The sequence below is a fragment of the Equus przewalskii genome, chromosome 29, assembly GCF_037783145.1.
Source record: "Equus przewalskii isolate Varuska chromosome 29, EquPr2, whole genome shotgun sequence".
In the NCBI taxonomy this organism is placed as follows: domain Eukaryota; kingdom Metazoa; phylum Chordata; class Mammalia; order Perissodactyla; family Equidae; genus Equus; species Equus przewalskii.
Window position 1 is genome coordinate 35,860,048 of NC_091859.1, and position 27,971 is coordinate 35,888,018.

The following is a 27,971-nucleotide window of genomic DNA, read 5'->3' on the forward strand; positions in this document are numbered from 1 at the left end:
TCCAGGGGAGGTCGCCATCCCCAACCCCCCGCCCTGTCCCCCAAATCAGACACCACCGGTCCTGCTGCCATGTCCACTTGCTTTATTCCTCACCGTTTACAAAAGTGAAACAGAGGGACATGTGTGGGGAAGGGAGGGGATGAGCAAGGGGCTCCTCCCCACTGGGGCAGAGGAGGAAGGAGGTTGGGGGGCATGAGCCAGGCCCCCCAGGAAGAGTCCTGGGGCCTCTGGAGGGGAAGAAATGGTTCTGTCGCCCAGTTCCGCCTGCTTTGTTTGAAGGCCCCAGACCCCAGGCCAGTGCCCTCGGAGCTGCTCAGGCTGGGGGTGCGGCTGGGGAAAGGCAGCCACCCCCCGTATCAGGGCCCCCGGCCTCTTGGACCCACTGCTGCTGCTGCTGCTGCTGCTGCTGCTGCCGCCGCCAGCTCTGGGCAGCCCCTGGGCAGGTGTGCGGGGGGACGACCTCAGACCCCTGACAGAGGAAGGTGCCTCAGCGGATGAGCGGTGCTGAACGGTCATTGGTGACGGTGGGACGCAGCTTTACGGTGGCAAAGGGGTTCGTGCCCCTGGAGGGGGAGAGGTGGGGTGAGAGGGGTCCAGGGAAGGCAGCCGGGCACCTGAGCCAGGTGCCCACCCCTACGTCCTGCCCCCACTGGGTCAGCTCCACTGGCCCCGAGCTTATACCCCCCACAGCCCTCCACTGAGCCGGTCCCCTCTGACCCCTGCCTGAGGACTCACCGAGGGAAGAGCTCTGGGGGCGGCTGCTCCCAGGATGTAAGTTTCTGCAGTGGGGATGGAGGAAGGCCTGGGTTTGATGGGGAGAGGGACAAGCGAGCCCCTGCCCTCCCTCCCCCCACTCCAGGAGGACAGAGGACTGGACCAGAGGCCCCGAAGTGCTGGAAAATGAGGCCCCAGCATTCCGAAGCCCAGAATGGGGTGGGTTTCCGACCTGAGAAGCCTCTGGACCAGAGCACCATCTCCCGGGGCTGACCACCACCCGCAGGACAAGACCGGGGTGACCCATGGGACGAGCTCTCCCCGCCCCACCCCTGTCCTGCCCAGGCCAGCCCCAGCCCAGGCTCTGATCCAGGACCCTGGGCCTGGCCTCTCTAGGGTAGGGGGCAGGTCCACCCGGAGCTCCAGTCCCCGAGAGGAATGCTTTCCCTCACCCACCACCCCAGACTCAGAAGCCCGTCCCCCGCATCCCTGCACAGACAGGCAGACAGGCCAGGGCGGGAGGGTCCCCTGCCACACAGCCCGTGGCAGAGCAGGGACGGTTACCTGGTCTCCAGCACCCCTGCCCACTGGACAACCCCAGGGTTGAGGACAGGCTGGGGGGAGGGGCTCACCTTGACGTCACTGGTCACCCCCATGTTGCCCATGCTGCTTCGGCGGCTCCCAGGCAAGGGTGTGGGTGCAGGGCTGGGGGCGCGGCTCGGGACCCGGCTCGGGGTTCGGGAGCGGGACTGGCCATCCCAGTGCTCAGAGGACGCTGTGGAGTTGCCCGGCCGGTCCAGGAGGTCATCAAGGCTGTGGCTGCCCCGGAGCGGGTAGGACCTGAGTCCAGAGAAAGGTGGGGAGGGGAGGGGGTCGGGGGCAGGCCCTGCTGCCCCCGACCCTGTGTGCTGGGCTCCTGGGCATCCTACAGCGTCCTGCCCTGCCGCTGCGTGCAGGAGACTGCTGGCTTAAGGCAGTGCTGCCAGGGGCAGAGGGACGGACACCGGCTTCACATGGAGCGATGCTGCTGCCCTGTCTCGAGGGGCAGAAGGGGGCTCAGGACGGCAACTCACAGCTGCCCCCTGCTGGGTGTGGCCACCCCCCACTGAAGTCCCCACCCCTGCCCACCCAGGTACCTGGCAGGTAGCTCATTCATAGGGTTCAGGGGGTTCATGGGCATCTCCTCCAAAGGCTTCACATAGGCCTCGGGGAACCAGCCGCTCCTGCGGGGCGGAACCGAGGGTCCCATAAGCAAAAGGCCCAACAACAGTGGTCAGAATAACTCCCCTAAGAGCAGCAAACCGTCGCTGGGCACTGCTGTGTGCCGGCCTCGCTCTCGGCTTTGCCAGGAGTAACTCATCTGATCCCTGGAAGGAGGTCTTTCCCAACATTCAAGGCCACCTCTCCAGCCTCATGTCCCACCAGGGGGTGGGGCACCGTAGAGAGGAGGAAGTGGAGAGCAATGTGTCCAAGGACATGTGGTGACCGGCTGCATTCTCTACTCCTTGAGCACCAACCACGGGAGGGCCCCCAGAAAGCCAGACACGGTTCCTCCTCCCGGAGGCTCCCCGCCTGGCAAGGAGGTAGACCTGCAAGCAGATGCTCACAAGGGCGACAGCCAAGGGGAAGGGGCGGGGGACCACAGACAACTAGAGGAGCCCAGAGGAAGGGGCACCGAGCCCAGGGTGCCTGCCTCCCAACCCAGCGCTTTCCTCCTCGGCCCACCGCTTCCCTCCGCCCTAGGTGCTCTGGTTCCCGTGAGCCCAGGCCCCCTGCTCTGGGCGCCTTTGCCTGGCTCGAGGCCGTTACTGTACTGCAGAGCAGCGGGGTGGGGGCAGTGGTCCACGTTGCTGAGCCTTTTCAGACTCCACGGAATCCATCAGATTCCCGCAGAACAACTGGAAAAGTTCTCCAGCAGCCCATCAACAGCGTTCTCACCTAAAGGTGACCGGAAGCTACTGCAACTCACACTGAGCATAAAACCATTTCACTACCTCTCAGTTCTGTTTTCACCATCAAGTGCCGACTGACGGTAAAACTTGCCATCGTTTTCCCTAACCTACGAGTCACGGAAAGAACGCGGACATCCCAGGAACGCGGTTTGAGAGCACCCATCTAGGTGGTTTCAGAATTGGGTCCCCAGGAAGGGGGCTCCGGCCCTGTGGCGGGGACTCTCAGGGCGGCACCCCCGCTGCCCTCTGGGACTGCACAGCAGGCCGTTTCGCCATTCGTGTTCTCAGGAACCCGTCTACCTACCGGCCCGCCCTTCCATTCTGATCCATGGACAGTCATGAGTCGCTTAACGACGGGGACACGTTCTGAGAAATGTGCTGCTACGTGATTGTGGTGGTGTGCAAACATCCTCGAGTGCACTTACACAAACCTGGATGGTGTAGCATACTACACACCTAGGCTCCATGGTACTAACCTTACGGGACCACTGTGGCATATGCAGTCCGTCGTTGACTGAAATGTCGTTATGCGGCACATGACTGTAGTTACCTGCCACCCACCCGTCTATCCACACATCATCGCATCCATGATCCACATGGGCAACCACCAGTGGACAACCAACCCACTAACCCTCCCATCGGCACTTGCCCACCTGCCTGCCTGCCCCTGCATCAGCCTACCCACATACTTCTCCAATCACCCATCAGTCTACGCACGCACCCCACATCCGGGCATCCTCCCATGCCCCCACCTACCCACCCATCTACCCATCCACTCACACAGCATACATCCACCTGCCCCTAGGACCACTGGCTCACCCATCCTCTGCCTGTCCCCCACCCACTTACCCACACGACCACCCTCGCAGGCGCCCTCGCATGCACCCGCTGACTCCTCCATCTATGCACCCATTCATTCTTGCCCCTATTCGTGTCCTTCCTTCCTTCCTTCTCCCTGAGCGTGAGCGGGAGTGGGCACCACACAGTCCCCCGCCCGTAAAGCCCTGTGGGGGACACTGCCTGGCTCCAGCAAGCTCCCACCTCGCCCATTTCCTCCAGCAGAAAGAGCGATCCCTGCACACTCCCTTTCTTGGCTGCCACCCCCTGCTCTCCAGGCGCGGGGCCACCATGGGGTACCTCCCTATCACCCCCTCCCGCTCCTGGCTAGAAACAGCCCGGGTTCGGGTTCTTCAAGGACTTCCACTGCGCATGACCGCAAGGAGGTGCGCACACTCAGCCCGCAGGTCCCAGCACCGCCTCTGCGCCTGGCTGGGGGGCCCGTCCGAGACCCTCCCTTCCATCGGAGCTGGGCTGCCTCTCTCAGGGTCCTGAGGGGAAGCTCCCTCCCCGCTCAGTGTCAGGCGCACAGTAGGTGTGCAAGCAGCAGGGTTTCTGTAATGTTCGCGCCTTCCCGTCCCCCTCGTCTACCACACTCTGCAGGGCCACCAGCCTGAACTCGGAAAGGAGGCCCTTCCTACCCCCGCGGAAGGGACGAGGAAACCGGGGTGGGGGCGGAGGGGGCAGGCGGACGGGAGAGTCGTCTGAGGCCCCAGGGGAGCGGGAGAAGCCCCAGTCAGAGCTGGAGCCCAGGCCTCCGGGTCCCCCTCCACCCGCTGGGCCCCGGGCGCGCACTCACGTGGACGAGCCCTCCAGCTTGCCGTAGAGCCAGCCGTTCTTGGCCTGGGGCACCAGCACCTCCACGACGTCTCCGGCCGAGAAGCGCAGCAGCGTGTGGTTGGCGCCCTCCGAGTGGGAGACGAGGGCGCGGACCTTCCTGGCGCCCCCGCCGCCGCCGCCCGGGCGCTCGCCGAAGGAGTTGGAGCGCGAGGGCTGGGCGCTGCCGGCGTAGAGCGAGGCTGCGGGGCGGGAGGGCGCGGCGCACGTGGGCGGGAAGTTCGCCCTCGCGTCTACTCTCCATCCCTCCTGCTGCAGCGCAACCTCAGGCCCTCCTCCCTGTCCCCGGGTCCCCGGCCTGGGTCCCCGGCCTCGCTCTGCGCTGCGGGGGTCGGCGGCACTCACAGGCAGACGGCGTCCGGGGCAGGGACCGGCGATCTGGCTCCAGCTGGGACGCGGACCTCGCGTCAGTGGGCTCGGGGCCGTAGGAGCCGGAGCCGTGCCGGCTGCGGGGGGAGCCGAACTCTCCCAGAGGCCTCGGGGGCTGCGAGGGGAGACGGGCAGGGGAGGGTGGGGCGGGGAGGGGGGGCGGCGCCCTAGTCCTGCCCCCACCCCCAGTCCCAGGCGTTGGCGTAGGGGTTCGCGGGCCTGCGGCCGAGCCACCACGGGGGCGCCGAGGCCGCGCCGGGACGGAAGGGCCGGCCCGGGGGCGCCACGTAGAACGGGACCCCGGGGGGCAGGAGGCTCCAGGCGCAGGGCCGCAGGCCCCAGGGCCCCGCGGAGGGTGCCGGGGGCGGCGGGGGCGCGAACGGCGGCGGGGGCGCCCAGGGCCTCACCATGTCCAGGCGGGTGGGCGTCAGGCGGCCCGAGGGGTAGGGCGGCCCCAGCACGGGGCCCAGCAGGCCCGGGGAGTGGGCGCGCGACGGGCTGCGGCTGGCCTCCGACTGCTCCTTCCACAGCAGCACGCGGTTCTGCAGCATCCCCCGGGCCTGGCCGGGTGGGGACACAGGCGTCAGCCAGATCTGAGCAGCCCCTGGAATCCTGGGGACTCAAAAGTGGCGCCCCCGACCTGGAAACTCGGGCCCTGCAAGCTGAGGATGACCATTTTCTAGCCGGAAGGAGCCGAAGATCTCTATGGTGTCGCTTTGGGTTCGCCCACCGCCCACCCCTCCCCCGCTTTTGTCCAAGGCCCTCAGTTTTCCTTCAGGAGCTTCCCCTGCCCCCTCTCTCAGTCTGTGCGCTTTGAAGGCTCTGCCACTGCCGAATACAGGGGGAGGACTAGAACCCAGGCCTGGCCACTCAGGTTGCTCCATCCTCCTGGCTCCAGTGGTGGACTCAGGCAGGGCACTTACCCAAAAACTGGGGCTGAAGAACCTAATCCCAGTACTTACCCTGGAAAAATCTGGAAAAGCATATTTTTTCCCCTCACAGGGTTTGCTAAATAGGTAGAGGAAGCCAACACAGAAAACTACAACTAAGCAACAGACAGTAGCAAATTTCTGATGACACCTTGTGTGCCCCTGGATCCAGCTATACCTGAAATCCTTCCCAGTAACTAAAGTAATAAATACCTTTTCTGTTTAAGCCAGTTTGAGTAGTTTTCTAAAAGAGGCCTTTTGAATACAGTTTTTCCAGTCCATTCCTGTAGTCTCTATAAGCACTCCTTTTGTAGTATCCCCACTACACGGGCATCAAACTCTACTTGAATACTTTCAAGGACAGGAAACTCAGCAGCTGACCACAGAGTCCATAAGAACTTGGGGAGGGGAGGGCTTTAAATGTTAGAGCTGCTGTGTGTATTAATGATGTTTTAAATTTTCTGTATTTTATGCTGCTACTTTGCTTTGCTACTCCAGGAGAGACTGCCCCTCTCGGGGCTGGATAGTTCTTAGAGATAGTAACCAACTGGCCTGTGGGCACACCTTTCAAGTGCAAACCAGCCAATCCAAACCCATATCCCCCACCACCTCCTTTATTTAGTCTTTCCCCTACCATAAATCACCCCGGAGCCAGGTCACACATGTGCAGAGAACACGCAGCAGAGAGCCCGCTGGAATTATTCAAACCCTCCAATCCTAAACTCACTTAAACGCCCTGCCCCGCTTTGCCCGTTCCTTCCCGTGGAAACCGTGCAATGGTCCTGGGCCTCCTGCTGCCTCCTGACCCAGCCCTGGTGCTGTGTGGCACGGAGTGACCCCTTCTCTTGGGGGCTGTAGTCTGCAATAAAACGTCTCTCAATGGCACGGCCTCTCTGTGTTGTCACTCAGCCACCTGTACGAATTCAATCCCAGGTACAGTCCAAGCCTGTGCACTCCAGCGTACAGCTCGCTCCTTTTCCATTGAAACAGCCCGCCCCCGAGGCCCAGCTCGAGACTGTGGCCTTAGGAATGATCCAAGCTTCCCCTGGCTGAGCGTTCACTCTGTGCCAGGCCCGGTGTTAAAGGCTTTACCGCTATTATCTTACTTGATTCTCGCGATAGCCCCAGGAGGTGGGTGCAACTATTATCTCTGTTTTATAGAAGAAGATGCCGAGGGTCAGAGAGTTAATGACTGGCTCAAGGTCTCACATCCAGGAAGCAGTGGAGTGGCCTGTGCTAGTCTTTCCATGATTTCTCCCTTCGGTCTGGCCTAGCTGCTGAAGACCTCACGGCCACCTCAGGCGGCAATGACAGAAAGGTGAGGGCCTCACGTCACAGGAGCACCTAGTCCAGCTGGTCACTAGGTGGACGCTCCTCTGTTTCCTTGCATAATTACTTAGTGAAACAGCACGAAGACAAAGGTCTCTATGCATTTCGTTCAGAGGCAGGAGCAAAGCGAGAGCATTAGGTTCCGCACACTATACTTTAAAAGGGGGTTTTGTCCAGTTCGAGAACATTCAGTGGTGCGCACCTGCCGGGGTGCCTGGGGGCTCTGGGAGTGATGGCCGAGGCGCCGAGCCCCAGCCTGGACAGCACTCAGCTTCACTGGCTCCCCCGGCCCTGCCTCCCGGCGCTTTAGCCAGTGGTTGGGAAGAAACACGAATGGGTTTCAAACCCAGGAGGAGACCGTGGGAGAATTTGAAAACATTTATGGAGTGGAAAAGCCAATCTAAGTTTGATACTAACCCCATCATCTATAAAAGAAAAGACTGATAAATTTGACTAAGTAAAAATAATTTCTTTTTTACACGGCAAGACTGACTATGAGCAAAGTCAAAGGATGAATGACAAATCGGGGAAATATTTGCAACTCATCACCAAGAGAGGGCTCCTTTCGGTAACTTGAATTGTGGCTCCAAAAAACTGCTTAAAAGAGGAGGCAGCAGGAATCCCTCCCTGGAGGCTCAGGCAGTGGGAGAGAGGAGGGGGAGGCGGGGGCCTGGGGCTGGGGTGGCCGTGACACTGGGGGAATGTCCGCTGAGGTCGGTCACTGGATCTCCCACCTCTGCTCAGCACCAGGGGGTCCCTGGCTTCAGATAGAGACTCGGGGAGGGGCCTGCGGGGTGAGGACTAGGGTGGGGAGGGCCAGGGGTGCAGGAGGCGGAGGCGCGCGGCTGGGGGCAGCTGACCGCCAGGGACACGCCTCCTGGATGGCAGCTTTGGTTTGCGCCTCTTGGGGAGAGAGCAGGGCCAGGCTGAACCCACTGCCGGCTCCATCATGTGAGGTGGGGGTCATTTCCCTCCTTTGCCAGGTGAGAAAGTGAGGCTCCGAGAAAGGAAAGGAAATCATTTGCTAGAATTCACAGCCAGGACACAGTGGTTGGGGAAGTAAATAAGACTAGAAAGAAATAGAAAGTAATGGAAAGAGCCAGGAGACTGAGGCGGGGGGAGGAGCCCGCGTGTGGCCTCAGGAGAGAGAGGCTGGCTGGCTGGGTTGGGGACCCGCTGTCTCTCATACATGAAGTAGAGCCAGGGCCTGCCGCGCCCTCTGGGCTCAAACAGTGTTTGTTGAAGAAATGAGTGAATGAATGAATGGTGTTGGAAGAACGCAGGGGCAAAGTCTTCGATTTATGAGGGCGTGGTGGGAAGACGGTGTCCCCGTGTCCCTGGCCCCTCCTCCTCCTGCAAATGCCGTCAGCCTCCTACCCAGAGGGGTCACAGCTGGGACAGGCAGGCAGGTGGGCAAGTCTGCAAGCCAGGAGGGCAGTGTGGGTCCTTGGTCCCTGTGGGCCCTTTACAGAGGAGAGCAGGACAGAACGCTGAGCACTGCTGGCTGGAGGGGCCGCCGGGCAAGGACCAGGACTGGAGTCCTGGGCAGTGTAGCCCACAGATACACCTGGCAAGGCAGCGTCGAGTGTCTCTCTGGAGTGTGGTCTGGGAATAACTGCTGTCTTTCCTGAGTTCCAGGGGTCCATAGGCTTGGGCTGCTGCTAGCCCATAAGGTACCTCTGCATAATTTATAAACAGGTGTCCCCTCTGGATGGATAGAGCCTGGTGGGCACACATTTGGTGAGAAAACGGCCTCTTTATGCAAAGAAAAAGATGCTCCTTTCTCTAGGCAAACACAGCCTGCACCAGTGTGTTCAGCCTAGAGAGCACAGCACAGCCCCTACTCTCAACCAGGCACCCTTGTGCAGTGCACAACCTGCACAACCTTCCCTAGCAGCCCTGTCTGCAGTGGTTTCTCCACATGAGTAGATTGAATGAATCCCCATCCCTGAGGCTGAGTGAGAGCTGATGCTTGTAACAGGAAGACCCGGGGCAGAGTAGGGCCCCACTAGGGTAGAGCTTGCTCCACTCCCCCACCCCCCAACGTTTGCCAGCACCTCTGCCTGAGCCCTTGCAGGTCAGCTCAATTCAGAGTGGGAACAGGACCATGAAGAGGCAAATGAAAGAAACAAGGTACCTCGAGGACCCAGCGGTCAGGGAGGGAACCCAGCAGACCACCCAGGCAGCTGAGAGAAGGGGAGATAAGCTTAACCAGGACTTGATAAGAACACTTGGGCGTCCACAGACCCTCTCGCTCCAGTGAAGTGCAAATGTAAGATTTAAAACTGAACAGATGAACGGAAAGAGAACAGTCCTGTTGAGAAAAGCACCGTGGCCTGACAGGTCAAGGGGGAGAAATATCTCAAAATACAGAGCAAGAATAAATGAGAGAGACACGGTGAAGGAGAAGGCAAAGACGCGGAGGCCCAAATGATTGGAGTTCCAGAAGGAGAAAAAGGAATGAGAAAGGAGAGACGATAACGAAACAGAAGAGGAAGCAGCTCCCCCAGCCTGAAGAAAGGCGGGAGATCGTGACTGAAGGGGCGCCGACAGGCCCGCATCTGGGCGGTGCCCAGACAGTACCTGAGCCCCAAGGACTCAAAGAAAACCTCCCAGCACCCATAGAGAAAGAGCCAGTTACTTAAAAGGGAAGGGAGCCAGACCAGCACCCAGCTCAGTGTCTGCAACACAGAGCGAGAAAACAGGAGAGCTCCGTCTGGGACCACGAGGGAGAAAGCCTGCAGCTCTGGGGTCCTTCGGCCACTGTCACTCACCAGTCAGGGGGAAAGGGAGACACTGGCGGATGGGCAAGGATTCAGAGGGCGTATCTGCCGAAAATACTCCTGAAAGTTCTCTAGCCACACCGGTTAATCAAAGCAGAAAGCTCAAGACTGTGGGAGAGAGGAAGGAGTGCGAGCAGTGCGAGCAGGGTCCCGGCCACACGCACGTGAGGTTCTCATGGATGCTGACAGTGCCCTGGGCAATGGTGATATGCATAATCTAAGTAAAGCTGCTGCTTCGTTTTTTTTTTTTTTTTTTTTTTAGGAAGATTAGCCCTGAGCTAACATCTGCTGCAAATCCTCCTCTTTTTGCTGAGGAAGACTGGCCCTGAGCTAACATCCATGCCCATCTTCCTCTACTTTATATGTGGGACGCCTGCCACAGCATAGCATGCCAAACGGTGCCATGTCCACACCTGGGGTCCGAAGGGGCAAACCCCGGGCCGCCAAAGCGGAATGTGCACACTTAACCGATGCGCAACCGGGCCGGCCCCTAAGTAAAGGTTCTTGAAGTAGACAGGTCATGACGCAAGGAAATGGCCAGTGAGGGTCTGGAACTAAAAGTCCCGAAGTTTGTTGGCAAAACCAAGAGGTGGGGGTCGGGGAGGCTGAGGGGAGGAGTAAAAACGTTCCAGAAGTCTCATCTTAGAGTAGCGGGGAGCGCAGGAAAGGTCTCAAGGTCTCATCTTCTGGGGCGGGGGGAGCAATGGATCGAGTACTGTTGGGGTGCCAGCATTTTTTGGGAAAGATAATAGATGAATATGTGATTATGAAGGTCACAAAGTGACGTCAGACGAGTACAGAGGAAAGGAACAGCAGGATTCCCACATGAACAAAGGAGAAGAGGGGATGTACAGTAACTCAGCCAAACTGACCAGAACAAGAATGGAGAAAAAGAGGAAATGACACAGTAAATACAGTTAACTCAAGTTACCCAGAAAGGACAAAAGAGGTATATTAGCCGGTAGGTTAAACGGGAATGGACTGAATTCCTCTATTAGAAGACAGAGCCTGTGAGACGGTCAAAAGTCAAAACTGAGCTACGTCTTAGTAACAGAAAACACACTTAAAACAAAGAGATAAGAGGGGCCCGCCCGGTGGCACAGCGGTTAGGTGCGCACTTTCTGCTTCCGCGGCCCGGGGTTCGCCGGTTCAGATCCCGGGTGCAGACATGGCACCGCTTGGCAAGCCATGCTGTGGTAGGCGTCCCACATATAAAGTAGAGGAAGATGGGCACGGATGTTAGCTCAGGGTCAGCCTTCCTCAGCAAAAAGAGGAGGATTGGCAGCAGATGTTAGCTCAGGGCTAATCTTCCTCAAAAAAAAAAAAAACACCAAAAAGATAAGAGAAGAAAGTAGGAAGAGCAAATATTAACCTTAGACAAAGCGGAACTTAAAGCATCAGATTGGGTTATGAGAGACGTTATAAATGGCAATACTTACAGAGAAGGTGTAATACTCATAAACCCAACAGCAATAAACAACATGGCAGCCAAACATAGAAAGCAAAATCCATTTGAAACCCAATGAGAAATGAAAGAACCTGATTGATCCAGCAGATAGAACAAAGCAAGAGCATAGAGGATTTAAATAATATGATAAAATTAATACACAATAACTGAATAAACCCATGAATTAATGAACTTGTGAATGGTGAGTATATGCGTCCAGGAATGAAAGAATAAATGGTTCACACGTGAATGAATAAATGCATGAATTAGTGAATGAATGTGAGACTAAACAAAATCATGAATGAATAAATGACTGAATATTCGATGATACACATAAACACAGAAACAGATGGAGAGAGCAAATAAATAAAATAACTATGGCCAGAGAGGAAGGAAGGAGGGAAAGGCGGTGCGGCCAGCTCGCAGAGACACAGCCGGCGGCGCTCCGTCGCTGCCCCCGCCCCCCTGCCCGGCTCACCCGGCCGAAAAACTGCAGGAAGGTGTTGGAAAGCAGCAGGTGCTTCTCCGCCAGGAACCGGTAGCGCCGCTTCTCCTCCAGCTCTGCGGCCCGCTGACTCTCGGACACGAAGGCCTGCATCTGCGCGTGCAGCCGGTTCACGCTCTCCTGAGGGGAGAGGGGACTCTGGCTGCAGGCAGGGGGTGAGTGCCTCATCCCCCCCACGAAAAGTGCCACCTGTCTGGGGCCTCCCTGTCCTGTCTGAGCCAGCCGCCTCCTCCTGGAGGCCTCCCCTGAGCACCCAGCCCATCCTAGCTCTCAGGCCTCCCTCTCAGGGGCATCCTCATCCTCAGGAGCCGGGGCCGTACGTGCTCCCAGCCTGGGCACTTCTCACAGGCAGGACCAGTGTCTGAGCCATCCTTCCACCCCCAGCACCCAGCACAGGGCTGAGCACAGAGGTGGGGCCCAGGGAGGTTGGTTGGTTGAATGGAAATGTGAATAAGCTGATTAATCACCCCCTGCTTGGAAGAAAAGATTCTGAAGAGGAGAGAGAGGAGTTTATTAGAGGAGACAGGAAAGGAGAAGGGGCCAGGGATGGAGTGCTGAGCTCGGGAGGAGGGCTGGCCTTAGCGGGAGCAGGACTCCACTGCCGGGGCAGGAGGGAGGGAGAGGATGCTGGGGCTGCTGGTGGATTACACCGGTGCCATCGTGACCAGGAGCAGCATGATGACGGATGGCCTCAGGTTTTCTCAGCAGAAGGGGGGAGGCCCGGGGGACCTGGGGAGGGCCAGGGAGTGACAGGCGAGGAGCAGTTCTGAACGTGTTCCTGAGGGCCAGGGATGCACCCCCCACCAGGGGCGGCCTGACCTCTCCAGCTGCGCTCCCCACAGAGGGTGGGGTGAGCCCCACTCCTGGAGTTGGGCCGGCGCTGGCCGGGGAGCTCAGGAGGGTGTCAGGGGGTCCCCCCAGAGCCTTGCCCCCAGCCCTTGTACCTTCATCTCCCGTGCATTCTTGTCCCTCTTGCGCTCCATGTGCCACAGCTCGGACATGCACTTCTCCAGGTTGGCGGCTCGGTGGCGGTACTCAATCTCATAGTGCTGGCGGCTGTCCTTGGGGTGTCGAGAGAGCATGGAGACCTCATGTCAGAGAGCTCAAGACACCCAGCCCATGGGTCAGAGCACGGGACAGGGGCAGGGGGCAGGGTGTTCAGCTGGCAATGTGTATAACGTGGGGCCAGTCAATGTGCAGTGCAGGCCTCAGGGTGTCCGTCTGTCAGATGGGAGAGGCAGTCCTGCCTGTGATGGGCAGGGGCCCAAGGTGGGATGGCCAGACTCACTTTGATGAATTGCATGTCCAACTTGGTGTTCTTCTCCATGTGCTGCAGCAGGTCTCCATGGAATGTCTGCACCTGTGTGGAGTGCAGGATGGGGATGATCAGGGCGGCCTTATCATTCCCAGGCCCTAAGATCGCTTGTACGGCCTACTCAGATCCATTGCCCACCGCGTTCCTAACACACCAGGCCCCTGCCTAGTCGTCAGAGAAATGGGCATAATGAGAGCCCTTGGTTGGAGGGAGGACTAAACAGTCAGACATGTGAAACATTTAGTGCAGTATCTGGCTTGAAACGCACCCTTGATAAAAGTGTCCACGTCTTCTGGTTCTTAGCCTCAGTCTGTGCTCTCATGATGCCTTTCCCTCTGCCTGGAGTTCCCTACCCATCTCCAAACACCAGCTTCCCTGCTCCCTCTGCTGGGAGGCCTTTCTGCTGCCCCCGGCAGAGGCCATTGCTCTCTCAATTTGCTTCTGGAGTGTGTAGACCTTTGCTCGTTTGTTGTTCACTCCTCCAGCCACAGGACAGGACTTCTTGCCGGGCCCCTGGGCGTAGCCCCTTGGGACAAGCAGTGAGCCACTGTGGGCGTGAACCAAGTCTGACCCGTCTCTGTGTCCCCGGCACTGTGGGCAGGGCCTGGCCCAGCGAAAGCGCTCAGAACTGTTGAGGCCTTAGCTGGGGGGTGGCGGGTTCCCATGACAGACAGGAAGGAGGCGGCTGAGCACTTAGGTGACCAGGAGGCCGGAGCTCAGGCTCAGAAGAGCTTCATTCTAGTAGTTCCAGTGCTGCCTCCAATTTGCTCTGTAACTTTGGACAAGTTGCTGCCCCTCTCTGAGCCTCAGTTTCCCCATCTGTAATAGGAAAGGCTTGGCCAGATGCACTCTAAGGTCCAGCCCTATAAACCCACAGAATTGATTCTGTGGGCCCGGTGGTCACCCGCACGTCCCCCTTGAGCCCTGTCAGCATCCTCTGGGTCACTCTGCACTGTTGGGGTATCGGACCTAAATCCTCCGGGCTGCACTCTGTGCCCTTGGGTTCAGGCCGCACAGGAGCAAAGAGGAGCGTCTCCCATCCGGCTGCCACCGCCTCCTCTGGGGCCCCTCCCACCGCCCCTCGGCCTGCTGTCACACAGCCCTTCCCTGGCCGCCCCTGCTCAGCGGCTCCTGCCTCCTGCCTCAGGGGCCCCGCCGGCTCCTGCCTCCTGCCTCAGGGGCCCCACGCTGAGCTGCGGGAGCTCTGTCCTTGGGGTAGGGCATTGCCCAGAGAAGGAATGCTGAGGATCTCCTCCCAGGATGCAGGAAAAACCATAAATTATAAAAGTTCTAAATTTTAAGTTTTTCTCCCACCCTCGTTTCTGAAAACTTGGTAACTGCCAGTCTATAAGGGAGCTTGAGTGTGGCCTCCTTGGGACTTGAACCCCTGAGCTGTGGCTGTCAGTGTGAGTGTGTGAGTGTGAGAGTATGTGTGTGTGTGCGTGCACGCATGAGTCTGAGTTCCTGCCGGACGAGGCCCTTTTCTGCTGGATCCGGGAAGTGAGGAGCGAGCCTTCCCCACCTGCACCCGCGGGACCTCCCGGTGAGGGCCTCCTGGCGCACTTGCCTCCCCCCTCCTGGCCCTGCCTCCCATCGAAGAGATGGTCCAAGATTTCTGCTGGAACACAAAACATGAGTTCTTGAGAATCCCCACCTCCTGCAAAATCGCGCAATATCCACAACAGGGCTTCTGGGAGATGCGGGCCTGGGGCAGACCCTCAGCAGCCAGGCCACTCTGCACCCAGAGCACTGATGAAGATGCCAAATGGTACCCGGGGAGACCAACTCGGACCACATCAAAGGCCGCAGGAAATACTTCAAATGCGTAAAACCAACAGAACGGACATGCCGGCTACGCCTTAATTACCGCAGAGCTGCCATGCAGGAGGAAGTGGGGCTGTCACGCAGGAGCGCCTGGGAGGCAGGGCCACCTGCCCAGCTGAGAGCCCTGGGAGTGCTCTCCCCAGGGAGGCCTGGGCACAGGAACTCTTTCAAAATGTTCTTAGAATACTGATGAGTTGGGGGCTCTCCCCTTCCCCCTAATCCTGTTTCCCCACTCCCACTCCTCTGGCCTAGGAAACCTCGCTTATGAACAAACACCTTCCAGGGCGTAAGCCATCACTCCTTCTTCCAGTGGAGGACGAACTGAGTCCCACCGTGGGAATGTCTGTTAGAGTGGGACGGCTGGATCACAGTTCTGCCCGTCACCACGGTGAGGCTGTGATTGCCGACGGGGCAGAGGACACAGACCCGGGATGCCCCAGTCAGACGGGGCCCAGGCACCCCCAGGTTCATGGAAAGTCTGCATCAAGCTCCTGAAGAAATGGGTCCACTAAGATGGTTGATACTTAAGTGACCTTTGAGCTCCTGCTGTAAGGGAGCCAGAGGACTGTCTATAATTAGCAGGTGGCTTCTGAAACAAGGAAGTCCCCAGCCCTGGGGCAGGCTGAGGAGCTCCCAGCAGGTCAGGACGGAGGCGGCCGTCCCCTGCTCCCCCTTCCGGGGCACGCGCTTCACTAGGGTCCTGTAGGGCCTCATGCAGAAGCTGAGGGCAGACCCACTGTTGAGAACATGCGCTGCAAACTCTACGGATTGAGTTATTCCAGGAACTCTCGAGAAATTCTTTTGCCATCTATACAGGGAAACCCTCTTGAAAGAACTGTCTCTGTGGGCTGACCCCAGCTCCTCCCATTTGCTCTTGAACCACCTTGAGTCAGGCCATTACCCCATCACGCCAACAAGAGTTTTTGTCAAAATCACTGAGATGCCACATTGCTAAGTCAATTCTCAGGAGTCATCCGATTCGTCCCGTCTCCACCATCGGACACGGGTGACCACTCCCTCCTCCTGAGACACCTTCCTCCCTCAGCGTCCAGGCGACCACCCTCTCCTGGTTTTCCTCGCACCCCTTGGCTGCCTCCTCTCTGTCCTCTCCTGATTCCCCCTCATCTCCTTGATCCCCTAAGGGTGTGTTGCCCAGGGTCAGGCCTTGGACCTCTTCCCTTCTCTATCTACACCCACTCCCCTGGTGAGCCCACGAAGTCCATAAGCTGACGACGCCCAGGAGCATATCCCAGCTGAGACCCCGCCCGCAAACTCTAGTCTCATACGTACAACTGATGATTCCACATCTCTGTTGGTTTTCTAATCAGCATCTCAAACTTACCGCGTCCTAAACTGAGCCCCGATCTCTCCCCTCCACCCAAACTTCTCCACACTCAATTCTTCCCACTTCAACTCATGGCAGCTCCACCTTTCCAGTTGGTCAGGCTAAAACCTTGGCATTACCTTGACTTCCCTCTGTCTTTGGCAACTGACATCCAACACATCAGAAAATCCTATTGGCACTGCCTTCAATCTGCTCTCTTCTCAACACCACACTGCAGCCACGCTCTCCCAGGCCACGTCATGCCTCCCCTAGATCACCACGACAGCCTCCTGACTGGTCTTCTGCTCCTGCTCTTTCCCACCACGCCTGGTACTTTGTTCTCAGTACAATTCTACTAAAATACAAGGCAAGCAGTGAACAACTGAAAAATGAAATGAAAAATGCCATTTATAATAGCTTCAAAAATTCAAATACCTGGGAGTAAATCTACCAAAGGACGTGTAAGACTGCTACACTGAAGATGATGAAACACTGCCCTGAGAAATAAACTACTGGGGAGATATACCATGTTCATGGATGAGAAGATTCAGTCTTGTCAAGATGATCACTGATTTAGAGATGAATGCAATCCCTATCAAAATTCCAGCAGGCTTTCTTGAAGAAATTGACAAGCCGATCCTATAATTTATACAGAAATGCAAAGGATCTTGAAAGGGCAAAACAACGTTCAAAAAGAAGAACAAGATTCTTAGACTACTTGATTGCAAGACTTACCATAAAGCTACAATAATTAATAGTGTGGTATCGGCGTAAGGATAGACAAATATATCAATGGAACAGAACACAAAGTTCTGAAAGTGGGCCTATTCAGAAATAGACCCACACCTATATGACAAATCAATTTTTGACCAAGACACCAAGTCAATTCAATGGGGAAAGAGAAATCTTTTCTGAATGGTGCTGGAACACCTAGTGTCTGCATAGGGGAAAATGAACCCTGACCCCCTCTCACTTCACACACAAATGTAAACTTGAGATGGATCATAGAAAAAATGTAAAACCCAGAGCATGGAGCTTCTACAAGAAAACTTAAGAGAATATCTTTGCCATCGGGGTAGGCAAAGGTTTCCTGCGTAGGACTCAAGCACAAACCATTTTTTTAAATTTCTAAATTAGCAGAGGCAGAACCCACAGGCGCCCTTTTGGCTTTTCTTGTTGTTATAGCATTAGCCCCATGAATTGTAAGGTAGTTTATTGAGTTTAAACAGATTCCACCTTTTGTAAAATGAAAGAAAAAATAAAGTGAAATAGCCAAATTGGGCTTCATAAAAATTTAAAATTTCTGCTCATCAAAGACATTATTAAATGAATGAATAGACAAGCTAAAGATTACGAAAAAACATTCAGTGTACATATATCTGACAAAGGACTCACATCTTGGCTATCTACAGAGCTCCTATAAGTCAATAATAGGTGTAACCTGATATAAAATAGGCAAAAGACTAAACAAACACCTTACGGAAGAAGATATACAAATGTCCCATAAGCCCGTTGAAAGTCTTTAGTCATCAGGATATGCAAAATAAAGCGGCGGTGAGGTACCATTCCACACCCACTAGAACGGCTAGAATAAAAAAGACTGACAACATCGGACGTTGGCAAGGATGCAGGGCAACAGCAGCCTTCACACATTGCTAGCAGGAGTGCAGGCTAGCTCGAGAACTTTGGGGAACTCCTTGGCAGTTTCTTATAAAGTGAAAGATATATCAACCGTAAGACCGTAAATTCCACTCCTAGGTGTTTACCCAAGAGAAATGGAAACACATATCCACACAAAGACTTGCACAAGAATGCTCACAGCAGCCCTGCTCATAACTGCCCCCAAATGGAGACAATCCAAATGACCGTCAACAGCGAAATGGATAAACCACTTGTGGCCTGTTCATCCAGGGGAATGCTGGGCAATCAGATGGAACAAGGCGTCGATACACACAACAGCGTGAGTTCATCGCGCAGATGTTATGCTGAGTCACGGACGCAGGACACCGAGGAATACATATTGTACAACTCCATTCAGACGGAGTTCTAGAACAGGCAAGATTAATCTCTTAGATAGAAATCAGAAAGTGGCTGCCTCTAGGGGCGAGACTGACTGGAAAGGGACCCAAGGGAACTTTCTGGGCTGATGGAGACGTTCTAAATCTTGTTTAGCGTGGTGGCTGCAGTGTAGACAAGTGTCAAAAAACTCAGCACCTAAGAACTGGGTGTTTTATTGCATGTAAATTTTACCTTGATAAAAACTAATTCACATAAAAATGGGCAACAGAAAACCTTTGAAGTTAAGTCCAATAGAAAATCCTTATGAGAAAAAAGAAAATAAAGAACAAAATAACATTCCTACAAGGAAAGCACACCAGAAAGATGGGGACACAAAACAGAAGGAAACTGTAATCTACAGTTTAAATGTGAACTGAAAGATGCTAAGAAAACGATACAAGCAGGAAAGAAACAACGTGACTGTGAATTAGAAAAATTCAGAAATGAGGTGACAGAATTCAGGAAAGAATTAGAAATTTAAAATGACAAACATAAGTTTAATAATAAAGGCCAAACTATAAGGAATACAAGAGAGTAAAGACAACAAATAATATCTTAAGAGAAATATAAAATAAAAAGGAAGAAACTAGTTAAAATAAAAAAGAAACAGGGGGGCCGGCCCCGTGGCCGAGTGGTTAAGTTGGTGCGCTCCGCTGTGGCGGCCCAGGGTTTCACCAGTTCAGATCCTGGGCGCAGATAGGGCACTGCTTATCAGGCCATGCTGAGGTGGCGTCCCACATGCCACAACTAGGACCCACAACTAAAAAACATGCAACTATGTACTAGGGTGATTTGGGGAGAAAAAGCAGGAAAAAAAAGAAGATTGGCAACAGTTGTTAGTGCAGGTGCCAGTGTATTTTTTTTTTTTTGAGGAAGATTAGCCCTGAGCTAACATCTGCTGCCAATCCTCCTCTTTTTGCTGAGGAAGACTGGCCCTGAGCTAACATCTGTGCCCATCTTCCTCTACTTTCTATGTGGGATGCCTGCCACCGCATGGCTTGCCAAGCGGCACCATGTCCACACCTGGGATCTGAACCGGCGAACCCCGGGCTGCCGAAGCAGAACATGCACACTTAACTACTGCACCACCGGGCCGGCCCCTGCAGGTGCCAATCTTTGGGAAAAAAAAGGGAAAGAAACAAAGAAATGGGGAATGACTGCTAATGAATGGGTATAGAGTATTTTCGGGGGGGTGATGAAAATATTTTACAACTAGATAGTGGGGATAGTTTCAAAAGTCTGTGAATATACTAAAATCCTCTGAACTGTACAATTTAAAAAGGTGAATTTCACAGCATGTGAATTATATGTCAGTAAAGCTGATATATATGTATCTCCATGATAGGGCTCCTGTTCTCACCATAGGGCTGTGGACTCCACTCTCACTCCAGATATTAAACCATAATGTTTGAAAGTAGAGGAAAAAAAAAGTGAAGACAAAAGTAAAAACATCCAAGAAGAAGAGACAGATATTAAAGACAGGCTATGAAGATCTAATATACAGATAATGGGAGCCCCTGGAGAAAAAATGCCAAGAACGGTAACAAAAAAAATTCTAGAAACTTTAATTCAAGATAACTTTTCCTGAAACTAAAACAATGATTTGAAACTACGTATTGAAAGAGGACACCACACAACTGAGAATATTGGCTCAGACTGACCCACATCAAGACACATTCTAGAAAAATTACTAGGCTTAAGAAAAAGAAAAGAAGTCTTTTGGGCATCTAGGCAAAAAACCTAAGTGATTTACAATGGAAAATAATAGATAATCAGGCTTTTCAATAGCAATGTCCAATGTTTTACGTCAGAAGAAAAATATATTTAAGACACTCAGAAATGAAAGAAAGAAAGAGAGAAACAGAGAGAGAGAGAAGGAAGGAAAGAGGGAAGGAAGGAAGGAAGGAAAATGTGAGTCAAGGATTTTATATCCAGCAAAACTGACTTTCAAGTATGAAGAGAGAAACTATTATCGCCAAGTCAGAACCCAGAGACGGTTGTTCACATGAGCCTGTCCTGTGCGGCCTGTTGAGAACGAGTTTCAGATGACCAAAAGGACCAGTGGGACATTGACGGAAGGACTGATGGTGCACCTTACACACGTAAATGTGTGTAAACAAAGGTCAGGGAGGCTGAAGCAGGGCGGGTAAGGTGTGTGACAGCTCTGTGCTCTGACAAAGCAGACACAGCCAGCTACTTTAAAAGTGCAGGAGAATGAGGAAAGCAAACACAAAACTCATTTTGTAGAAACCACATCGGTGGGGGTAGAATTAGTAATGTTGTTCAGAGACTGTTGCCTACGTACGGGAGAGAAAGCAAAGGGGTAATTATGGGCTATTCCAATTCTTTCATTCTCTGCATCCTTGAGAATCAGGATTCTTGATGTGGAACAAAGAAGAATCTGGGGTATGGAAGAGGCTAAGGAAAAATCGTGCAGTGCCGAGTCTGAACTGGAAGTATGGGCATGAACTTGTGAAGTATTTTACCTTTAAGTATATACACTGTCTGCATGTACATGGTGTGTACCTATGCATGCATCTATGTGTGTACGCGCATCTGTACTATACGTCCATATGTGTGCATGTGCAGCGCTGGCCACCGAAAAGGCCTGGGAACGGCGGTCGACCCTGCAGCAGTGAACACCCCAAGTGCCCAGATTATGGTCTTGAAATACCACTTCCCACTAAACACAGAAAATACCGACAGGGTTTCGTGGGGAGATGGCTGATTCCATGTGTAGAGCAGAAAAGGTTCCAGATGAGGCTGGAACGTTTTGTCAGACTAGGTAACAAGGAAGCCGTCAAACCATGAGGGTCACGCCAAGAGGCCCCAGGAGCCAGACTGAAAAGGCTTCTACTGGCCAAAGAGAGGACATCTTCAACTTTGAATAGAGATAACAATTGCAAATGATTGAAACACATCGAGTATATGGAAATCTGTGATACTGAAGATACTAAGCCATACTACAACAATGGTGATAGTGAAAAATAAAGCTAATTGATCACCTTCAGAGGAAGACAGGATAAGCAAAGGGAACAAAGAACCCTCTATCTGCCTTTCCCGTGTGAAACAACGAGCAGATGAGGACAAGCTACCCTGGCGGAAACACTCCAGTTAACACACGAAAGAGCGCTGGGACAGCAGCAGTCTGGAACTCCCAGTGTAGGGACAGCCGGCCCTGGTGTCGAGCGGTTCAGATTCGGAGCTCTCACCGCTGCGGCCGGGTTCATTTCCGGTCAGGGAACCACACGACCCGTCTGTCGGTTGTCATACTGTGGCAGCTGCGTGTTGCTGTGATGCCGAAAGCTATGCCAGTGGGATTTCAAACACCCGCAGGGTGACCCATGGTGGACAGGTTTCAGCAGAGCTTCTAGACGAAGACAGATGAGGAAGAAGGACCTGGCCTGCCACTTCCAAAAAAATTGGCCATGAAAACCATATGAATAGCAACAGAGCATTGTCTGATACAGCGGCAGAAGGTAAGATGGTGCCAAAATACAGGGCAGGGGTCTGCACTGCTGTCCACAGGCTTGCCGGGAGCCAGAATCAACTCGACTGGCGCTAACAACCAAAACAAGTGTGCGTGTGAATGGATCTAGACACACTGAGCCTCCACTGCTGTTAATGTCACATGGCAACAGCCACGGCGCATCTCCCGGTGGAAGGACCGAGCACCTCTCTAGTCCTTCCAAGGGGATGGAAGCTGAGTCTGATCAGGCCTCTGGATCCAGAGGACAGGGGAACAAGCTGAACTGCACCAGGAGTGTGCCATCAGCACCCCACAGACTCTGGGAAAACCAAGCTGTCAAAAGGCCCCAGGGCCTTTGATGTATGGAAAAGAAAAGGATAGAGCGGAACCAGCAGATTAAGAGCCTCAGACATAGGAAAAAAAAAAAGAGAGAGAGAGTAAGACCAAACCCTAGTGTCTGGGGACACAAGTGTGGGTGCTCGACCACGAAGGCACAGAAGGAGGCCTCGGAGCAGGGGTCCCTTTTGGAGGGAGGGGCTGTGACTTTGAGGGGGCACATGGAGGAGCCTCTGGCGAGGCTGGCAAAGTTCTTGACCCGGGCGGCAGTTTCAAGGGTGGTTTGCCTTATAATGAAGTGATTCAATAAGCTCCAATTTGCTCAGTGAGATTTTCAGTATCTGTTTTAGTTTACAATAAAAAAGGTGGTTTTTTTAAAAAAACCTCAGATCCTGTCATTCTTTTCCTCAACGGCCTGTAATGTGCCCCTTTCACGGACGAGTGGCCAGAGTCGCCCCGACCAGGCCGATCGCCTCCTCCACACTCACCCTCGCGGCCTCAGCTCCTCCAGCCTCTCCACGTGCTGTTCCTCTGCCCAGAACTCTGTTCCAGGTGAGTCTTCCTGGCTCACTCTCTCACGTCCCTCAGGCCTTCTCTCAATGTCACCTCCCTAGTGGTGTTTTCCTTGAGCATCTGTTACAAACTGTGTCCCTCCAACACTTCCTGTCCCCTCCTTCTCTATCTTTCTCTGCAGCATACTTTGCATGCGACTTGTCACATGCGTGCTCACGATTTATCCTGGGCTTTGTCTGGCTCCCTCTTTGGGAAGGCAGGGATTTTCTCTGCTGTGTCCCCAGTGCCACCAGTAGCGCCAGGCACATGGCAGTAAATAGCTGTTGAATGAATGAGCCCGAGGGGGAGGTGGCCTCTGGTGTGTTCGGCCAGGACAGCCCTGGCCAAGGGCCCAGCCTGGTTGTCACAGCCAAGACACCGGTGCCCAGAGAGGGCAGCTCCCCTTACAGAGCAGGCCTGGGTGGCACTCACCCCTGTCCAGCCCAGGTGTGCCACAGGTGACATGGAGAGCCATCAAACACCCGGACAGGAAGTCACAGGCTGACAGCGTGTGCTGTGCTCCCTAACCCCCTGCCTGGGGTCCAGGAGGAGGCACAGGCTTAGTGCTGGGCTCAGAGTGTCCAGGAGACAGGCCCAGGGGCGAGGTTTTATCGTGTGTAGGTGGACGCACATGTTCTGCTGGTCAAATTGTTCCCCATTTCGACATGGCACCCAAACTGATGAGTATTTTATGGTGTCCCCAAAGAGCACCCTGACTTCCAGGGGTTCCCCTACACACACGTTTGAGATCCAGCCACTGTCACAATTAGTTGAAATTTCTTTTGCAACCTTCCAAAGTGCCCCCCCCCCCAACCGGGCCCCCCTGCTTCTCCCCCTCTGCTCCAGCTCCCCAACTCTGGCCCACGTCCGCTCCATGCCACACTCCGCACACACTCGGCCCACAGGACCCCCACGGAACGCCCACTCTCCTCTCCATCTGGCCAAGCCCCCTCCCTTTTCAAACTCATTCTCTCCTTCCACAGTGCCATGCCCGCCCCAGGCCCTGGAGCTACAGAAAGAAGACCCCGTCGCAGCCCTTCGGAGCTCCGAGTCTCAGCAGAGATACAGACAAGGAAGTCGGTTCTACTTCTAATTCGCATCGCTCAGATACGCGGAGGGCTACGGGGGCCAGGTAAACAGTGTATCTTTGTGAATGCACTTAATCCTCACAAGAACCCTACAGGGCAGTTATTATGATTGTCTCCATTTCACAGACAGATACTCGAAGGCACAGAGAGGTTAAAGAGCTTGTGCAAGGTCACAAAGCCAGTAACTGGTGGAGCTGGGCTCTGAACACAGGACCTCTGGCGGCAGAGCTCACTCTCTGAACTGCCATGTGCCAAGAACGAGCAGAATGTCTGTGGAGTCCACAGGGAGGTGTGACCGAACCCCATAGGGATCGGGGGGGGCTTCATGGAGGAGGGGCGACTGTGCTGGACGCGGGGCTGGGGCGTGGTTCTAGGCTGCGAGGGCAGCATGACAGCAGCGCGGGGCTGGAACCCGGCCGGGTCTGCGCGGGCAGCTCGGCTGGCTGGCTGGGCTGGCGCCACACCGAGGCTGCTGAGTCGGCAGGGCCGGGAATGCTGGCGGAGGAGCCTGGGTTTAGCGCTGCGGCCGGCAGGGGCGTGGAAGGATTTTTCCCATGGGTGTGACAAGGTCAGATCCCCGCTGCTCCCTGGGAGAGTGGAGGGCGGGGCCAGGAGGCTGACGGGGCATAGGGACTTGGACCTGATGCGCCTGACTACGGTCCTTTCTCTTCCTAGCTCCTCCACTCGCTTTGGTGTCTTGGGCGAGTGACTAGATCTCTGAGACTCAGTTTCCTTCTCTGTGAAATGGAGATAGAAATGGCAGCCGCCTCCCAGGGGCGCTGGAGGCTGGAACAGAACGTTGCGGGTACATGTGCCCAGCAGAGCCTGGCTCTGGCAGGTGCCCACAAGGGCAGTCACTGTCATGTCACTAAGGGACCAGGAAGGCCTCCCTGAGAAACGATGGGGGGGTGGGCTCTCCTCCTCCTTGGGACACAGCCCATTCTCCTGAGTGACCCCTCCGAACACAGAGTCTGACACTCACCACCACCTCCAGGTCGGAGTTCAAGTGTCGCTGGGTGTCGGACATCTGCACCAAGATCTCACCTGGAGGCACAGAGAGCCGTGGCTGCGGTGGGGGTGCCTGCCCCACCTGCCTTCTTCCCCCAGAGAAGCTGCCAGAGGGGCTGCTCAAACCTGGATCTCGGGACCAAGGTCCAGGGATTTCCCACAGGGCTCCGGGACTCTGGGAGCGCTTGTCCCAGCCCTGGAACAGCCGTGTGGGGAGTGGTGGGGAGGGGCTTGGGCTCCAGAACAAGAGTCTGGCCTCTGGGCCTTGGGCTGAAGGCCTGTGTCTTGGGGGGATGTCGGGGGTGGGGGAGGGGAGCGGGGCGCACTTCCTGGAAAGGTAAGAACCTAAAAGGAGCCCCCTCTGGGCCCCCAGGATGGTGGGCAAGACAGGCCCCGGGCATGAGGAGAGGCACCAGGGAGACAGGCAGAGGGGCCTGGTACGTGGACGCAGGAGGCAGCCTGGGGTGGAGGCGAGGCTAGGAGGAGTGCCCCTCAAAGCCCAAGAAGGTGGGGGAGGTAGTGGCAGGGGGAGCGGCTTACCCAGGATCTGTGAGGTGGGGCTCTGCAGGGCCTGCTCCCCGATCTTCTGGATGGCGCTGAAGTACACCTCGGCCGCCTCGGACAGCGCTGCGTGGGGAGGAGAGATGGGTGCAGCCCCGGCCCCCTCCTCCATCTGCCCCCACCCCTCCTTCCGTCAGGAGAGAGTGTGTGGAGGGGACACTGCGGGACGTGGCGTGAGGCTGTGTGAGAGGAGGGGTGCCCTGGCTGTGCGTGTGGACATTTGCAGTGGCCAGAGGAGAGGAGGCTGTAGGATTCGGGTGGGCTCTCCCTGCGGGGGCGGGGCCTGGCGCTGAGCAGGTGTGTGCCCATAAGGCGGGTGTGGACAGGTGTGCTGTGAGGCGCAGGTGGAGGGCGCGGGGTGGAGCTGGAGTAGGGGAGGCAGGCTTTGACTCTGAAGTCCTAAAAGGCAGGGAGGGGTTAGGCACACTCAGCTCCCGGGGTTGGGGGCGGGGATCCCTGGCCTGTCCATCCCATAGAGGGCTCGCCACCCCTGGTGATTAGCGCCGGTGGAGGGGTGTTGTGGGAAGGGGCCGAGCTAGGGTCTGCACGGGCCCTGAGCGAGCGGTGAGGTTTGGCTCAGGTGTGTGGATGGGGGCCGGTCAGGGTGAGGACGAACAGCGTGGCGTGAGGCTGGGGGTGCAGAGGCGGGCCTGGGGCTGGCGGTGGGCTCTCTGGGCAGCATCGAGGTGACATGTAGAGGTGTGTGTAGTTGGGGTTGAGGCCTGCGGGGCCTGGCACTGCTTCTCTGGGAGCATCTAGGGGGCACCTGAAGGAGCAGGCACAGGAGCGTGTGGCTGTGTGAGGGGTCTCGGGCCGCACGGGGGTGAGGGTGAGGGTGGTGGGTAGGAGTGTGTGGGGATGAGGATGAGCGGAGTTTCTGGTGTGGATGCAGAGAATACGGGTTGGGGTGCCTTGTCTGCTCTGAGGGGCCAGGTGGAGGGGCTCCCACGGCCGGCACTCACCATGGAAGGCCCGGAGGTAGTTGTTGCCCAGGTACACCAGGTTCTCCAGGGCGGGGTTAAACTGCTCCATGATGCTCTGGACCCCAAGGGCAATGGGAGCAGGGGGAGAGGAAGAAAGAATGATGACAGACGCACGTCACCAGGCCTCAGCAGCAGGGTGTCCCCAGCCCGCCTGAGAAGCCTGACTCAGGGGGAGCCACCTAGAAGCCTGGAGTCACCCAGAACCCAGGCTCTCGGCTGCGGGGGCCTCAGAGGCCATCTCCTGGGGCCCTGTTCCAGGCCAGGTCCCCTTGGCCAGCTCCTGCTCACACAGGTGCCCTGGCAGGACCTTGCTTCTAAAACAATGCACCCGGAAGCTTCTCCTCCTCCCACTGGTTGAAGCCTGTGTCTATCGCAGCCCCTGCTGGGTGGCTCATCCCTGCCCCGAGCCCAGCCTCACCGGGCTGGACATGCGGGCTGCTGACAGTCCCCTCAGGGGTGCGGGCAGGTCCTGCCCTCCTCGAAGAAGAGCCCCTTGGGAGTGATGTTGTGCTGGGTCACCTGGGCACGCCTGGCCGTGGCCAGCTGGAGGCCCCCAGGACGTGAGGACAGCCCTGGGCTTGGACTTAGACTGGGTCTTGGTTCAAACCCCAGCAGCCCCTCTTCCCCCCTTGGTGACCTTGAAGATGCTGTCTCCCTCTCTGGCCTTGGTTTTCTCATCTGTCAAATGGGGTGATTATTTTCTTCCCCACAGGGGGGTGTTGTGAGGCTTATGGGTAAAAGGGTCCCGCACACAGGAGGGGCTCCACAAATGTCTAGGGAGACTGCGGCCACCCCTCTGCAGGGGAAGAGGACGTCTGAGTGAGAGGCTCAGAAACGAGAGGGAGACAGAGATGAAGAGAAACTCCCCACTCCTGGGCCACATGGCTCTTCGGGCCCCCTGCTCGCAGCTACAGCCACCCTGGGCCTTGTCCTGCCTGCCCAGCGTCTGAGAGTTGGGGCTCCTGCTGAGTGCCATCTCAGCAGGCCTGTCCCCCACTGGAGGACTGTGGACAAACTCCTGCCCTGGGAGCCTCAAGCTGGGGCTGGGCTGGCTGGCTGCCCCCGGGGAGCCCCAGCCCCACGCCCACAGCTCAGCCAGCCTGGCTCCGGGCCTTCCTTCTCAGGACACGCCGCAGCCGTGCTCACCCTCTGTCCTCCAGAGCAGGCCCGGCCTTCGTGCTCTGGGCCGCACACTGCTCACCTTGTAGATGGCCACGGTGGACCTGTAGAACTGGTCCATCTCGGGGGCCATGAGCGGGCTGCACCCGGGCGCTGAGCGGGAGGCTGGTGGTGCTGGCGGGGCCGGGAGCACTGGAGGTTGGCACCTCTGGGAGCAGGGTGAAGGAGGCTGCAGTGTGGGACCCAGAGATGGAGGGCCGGCCGAGGAGGAGGTGGCAGCTTAATTATTCACCAGCCCGGGATGTCAGAAGGCGATCTGGGGCGTAACCAGACCCAGGGGGAAGCATCCTGTGACGCGGGTGGGTTCATGTGACCTGCCCTTCAATTATTTACCCCTCTGAGCACGCGTGGATGGGCCACTCTCCTAGGTTACCTCCTCCTCAAGGACGAGGCTTCCCCAGGCCAGCCAGGACCCCTCCCTGCCAGTACTGCGCTGGGCACTGCCCACCCTATGGGACCAGAGCTGCTCAGCGCCCTCCTCCAGGACCCTCCCTGACAGACCCAGCCCCTGGAGGCCAGGTGCACAGGCGGGTCGTCACTCTGCTCAGGCCTCTCTCTACCCTGAGCCCTTC

The 27,971-nt window shown here is 56.1% G+C and overlaps 1 protein-coding gene across 1 annotated transcript; it reads right to left on the minus strand.

Moving 5' to 3' along the window:
- Positions 1-62: 62 nt before the first annotated feature.
- Positions 63-27,629, minus strand: BAIAP2L2 (BAR/IMD domain containing adaptor protein 2 like 2). Its single transcript, XM_070599378.1, has 14 exons — positions 27,422-27,629; positions 26,200-26,275; positions 25,217-25,303; positions 24,651-24,712; positions 12,991-13,062; positions 12,647-12,763; positions 11,676-11,822; positions 5,117-5,269; positions 4,686-4,824; positions 4,303-4,522; positions 1,851-1,937; positions 1,347-1,554; positions 736-779; positions 63-563 (listed from the first exon to the last, which is right to left on the minus strand). The coding sequence occupies exons 1-14, from the start codon at positions 27,470-27,472 to the stop codon at positions 488-490; spliced, it is 1,539 nt and encodes a 512-aa protein (XP_070455479.1). The 5' UTR covers positions 27,473-27,629; the 3' UTR covers positions 63-487.
- Between the last annotated feature and the right edge of the window lie 342 nt (positions 27,630-27,971).

Coding starts and splice junctions, on each gene's coding strand:
- BAIAP2L2 (XM_070599378.1), bottom strand. CDS start 27,472: ATGGCCCCCGAGATGGACCAGTTCTACAGGTCCACCGTGGCCATCTAC. Junction 24,713..25,216: donor CCCCACCTCACAGATCCTGG/GTAAGCCGCTCC, acceptor CTGTGCCTCCAG/GTGAGATCTTGGTGCAGATG. Junction 4,825..5,116: donor CGCCCACCCGCCTGGACATG/GTGAGGCCCTGG, acceptor CTCCCCTCGCAG/CCCCCGAGGCCTCTGGGAGA.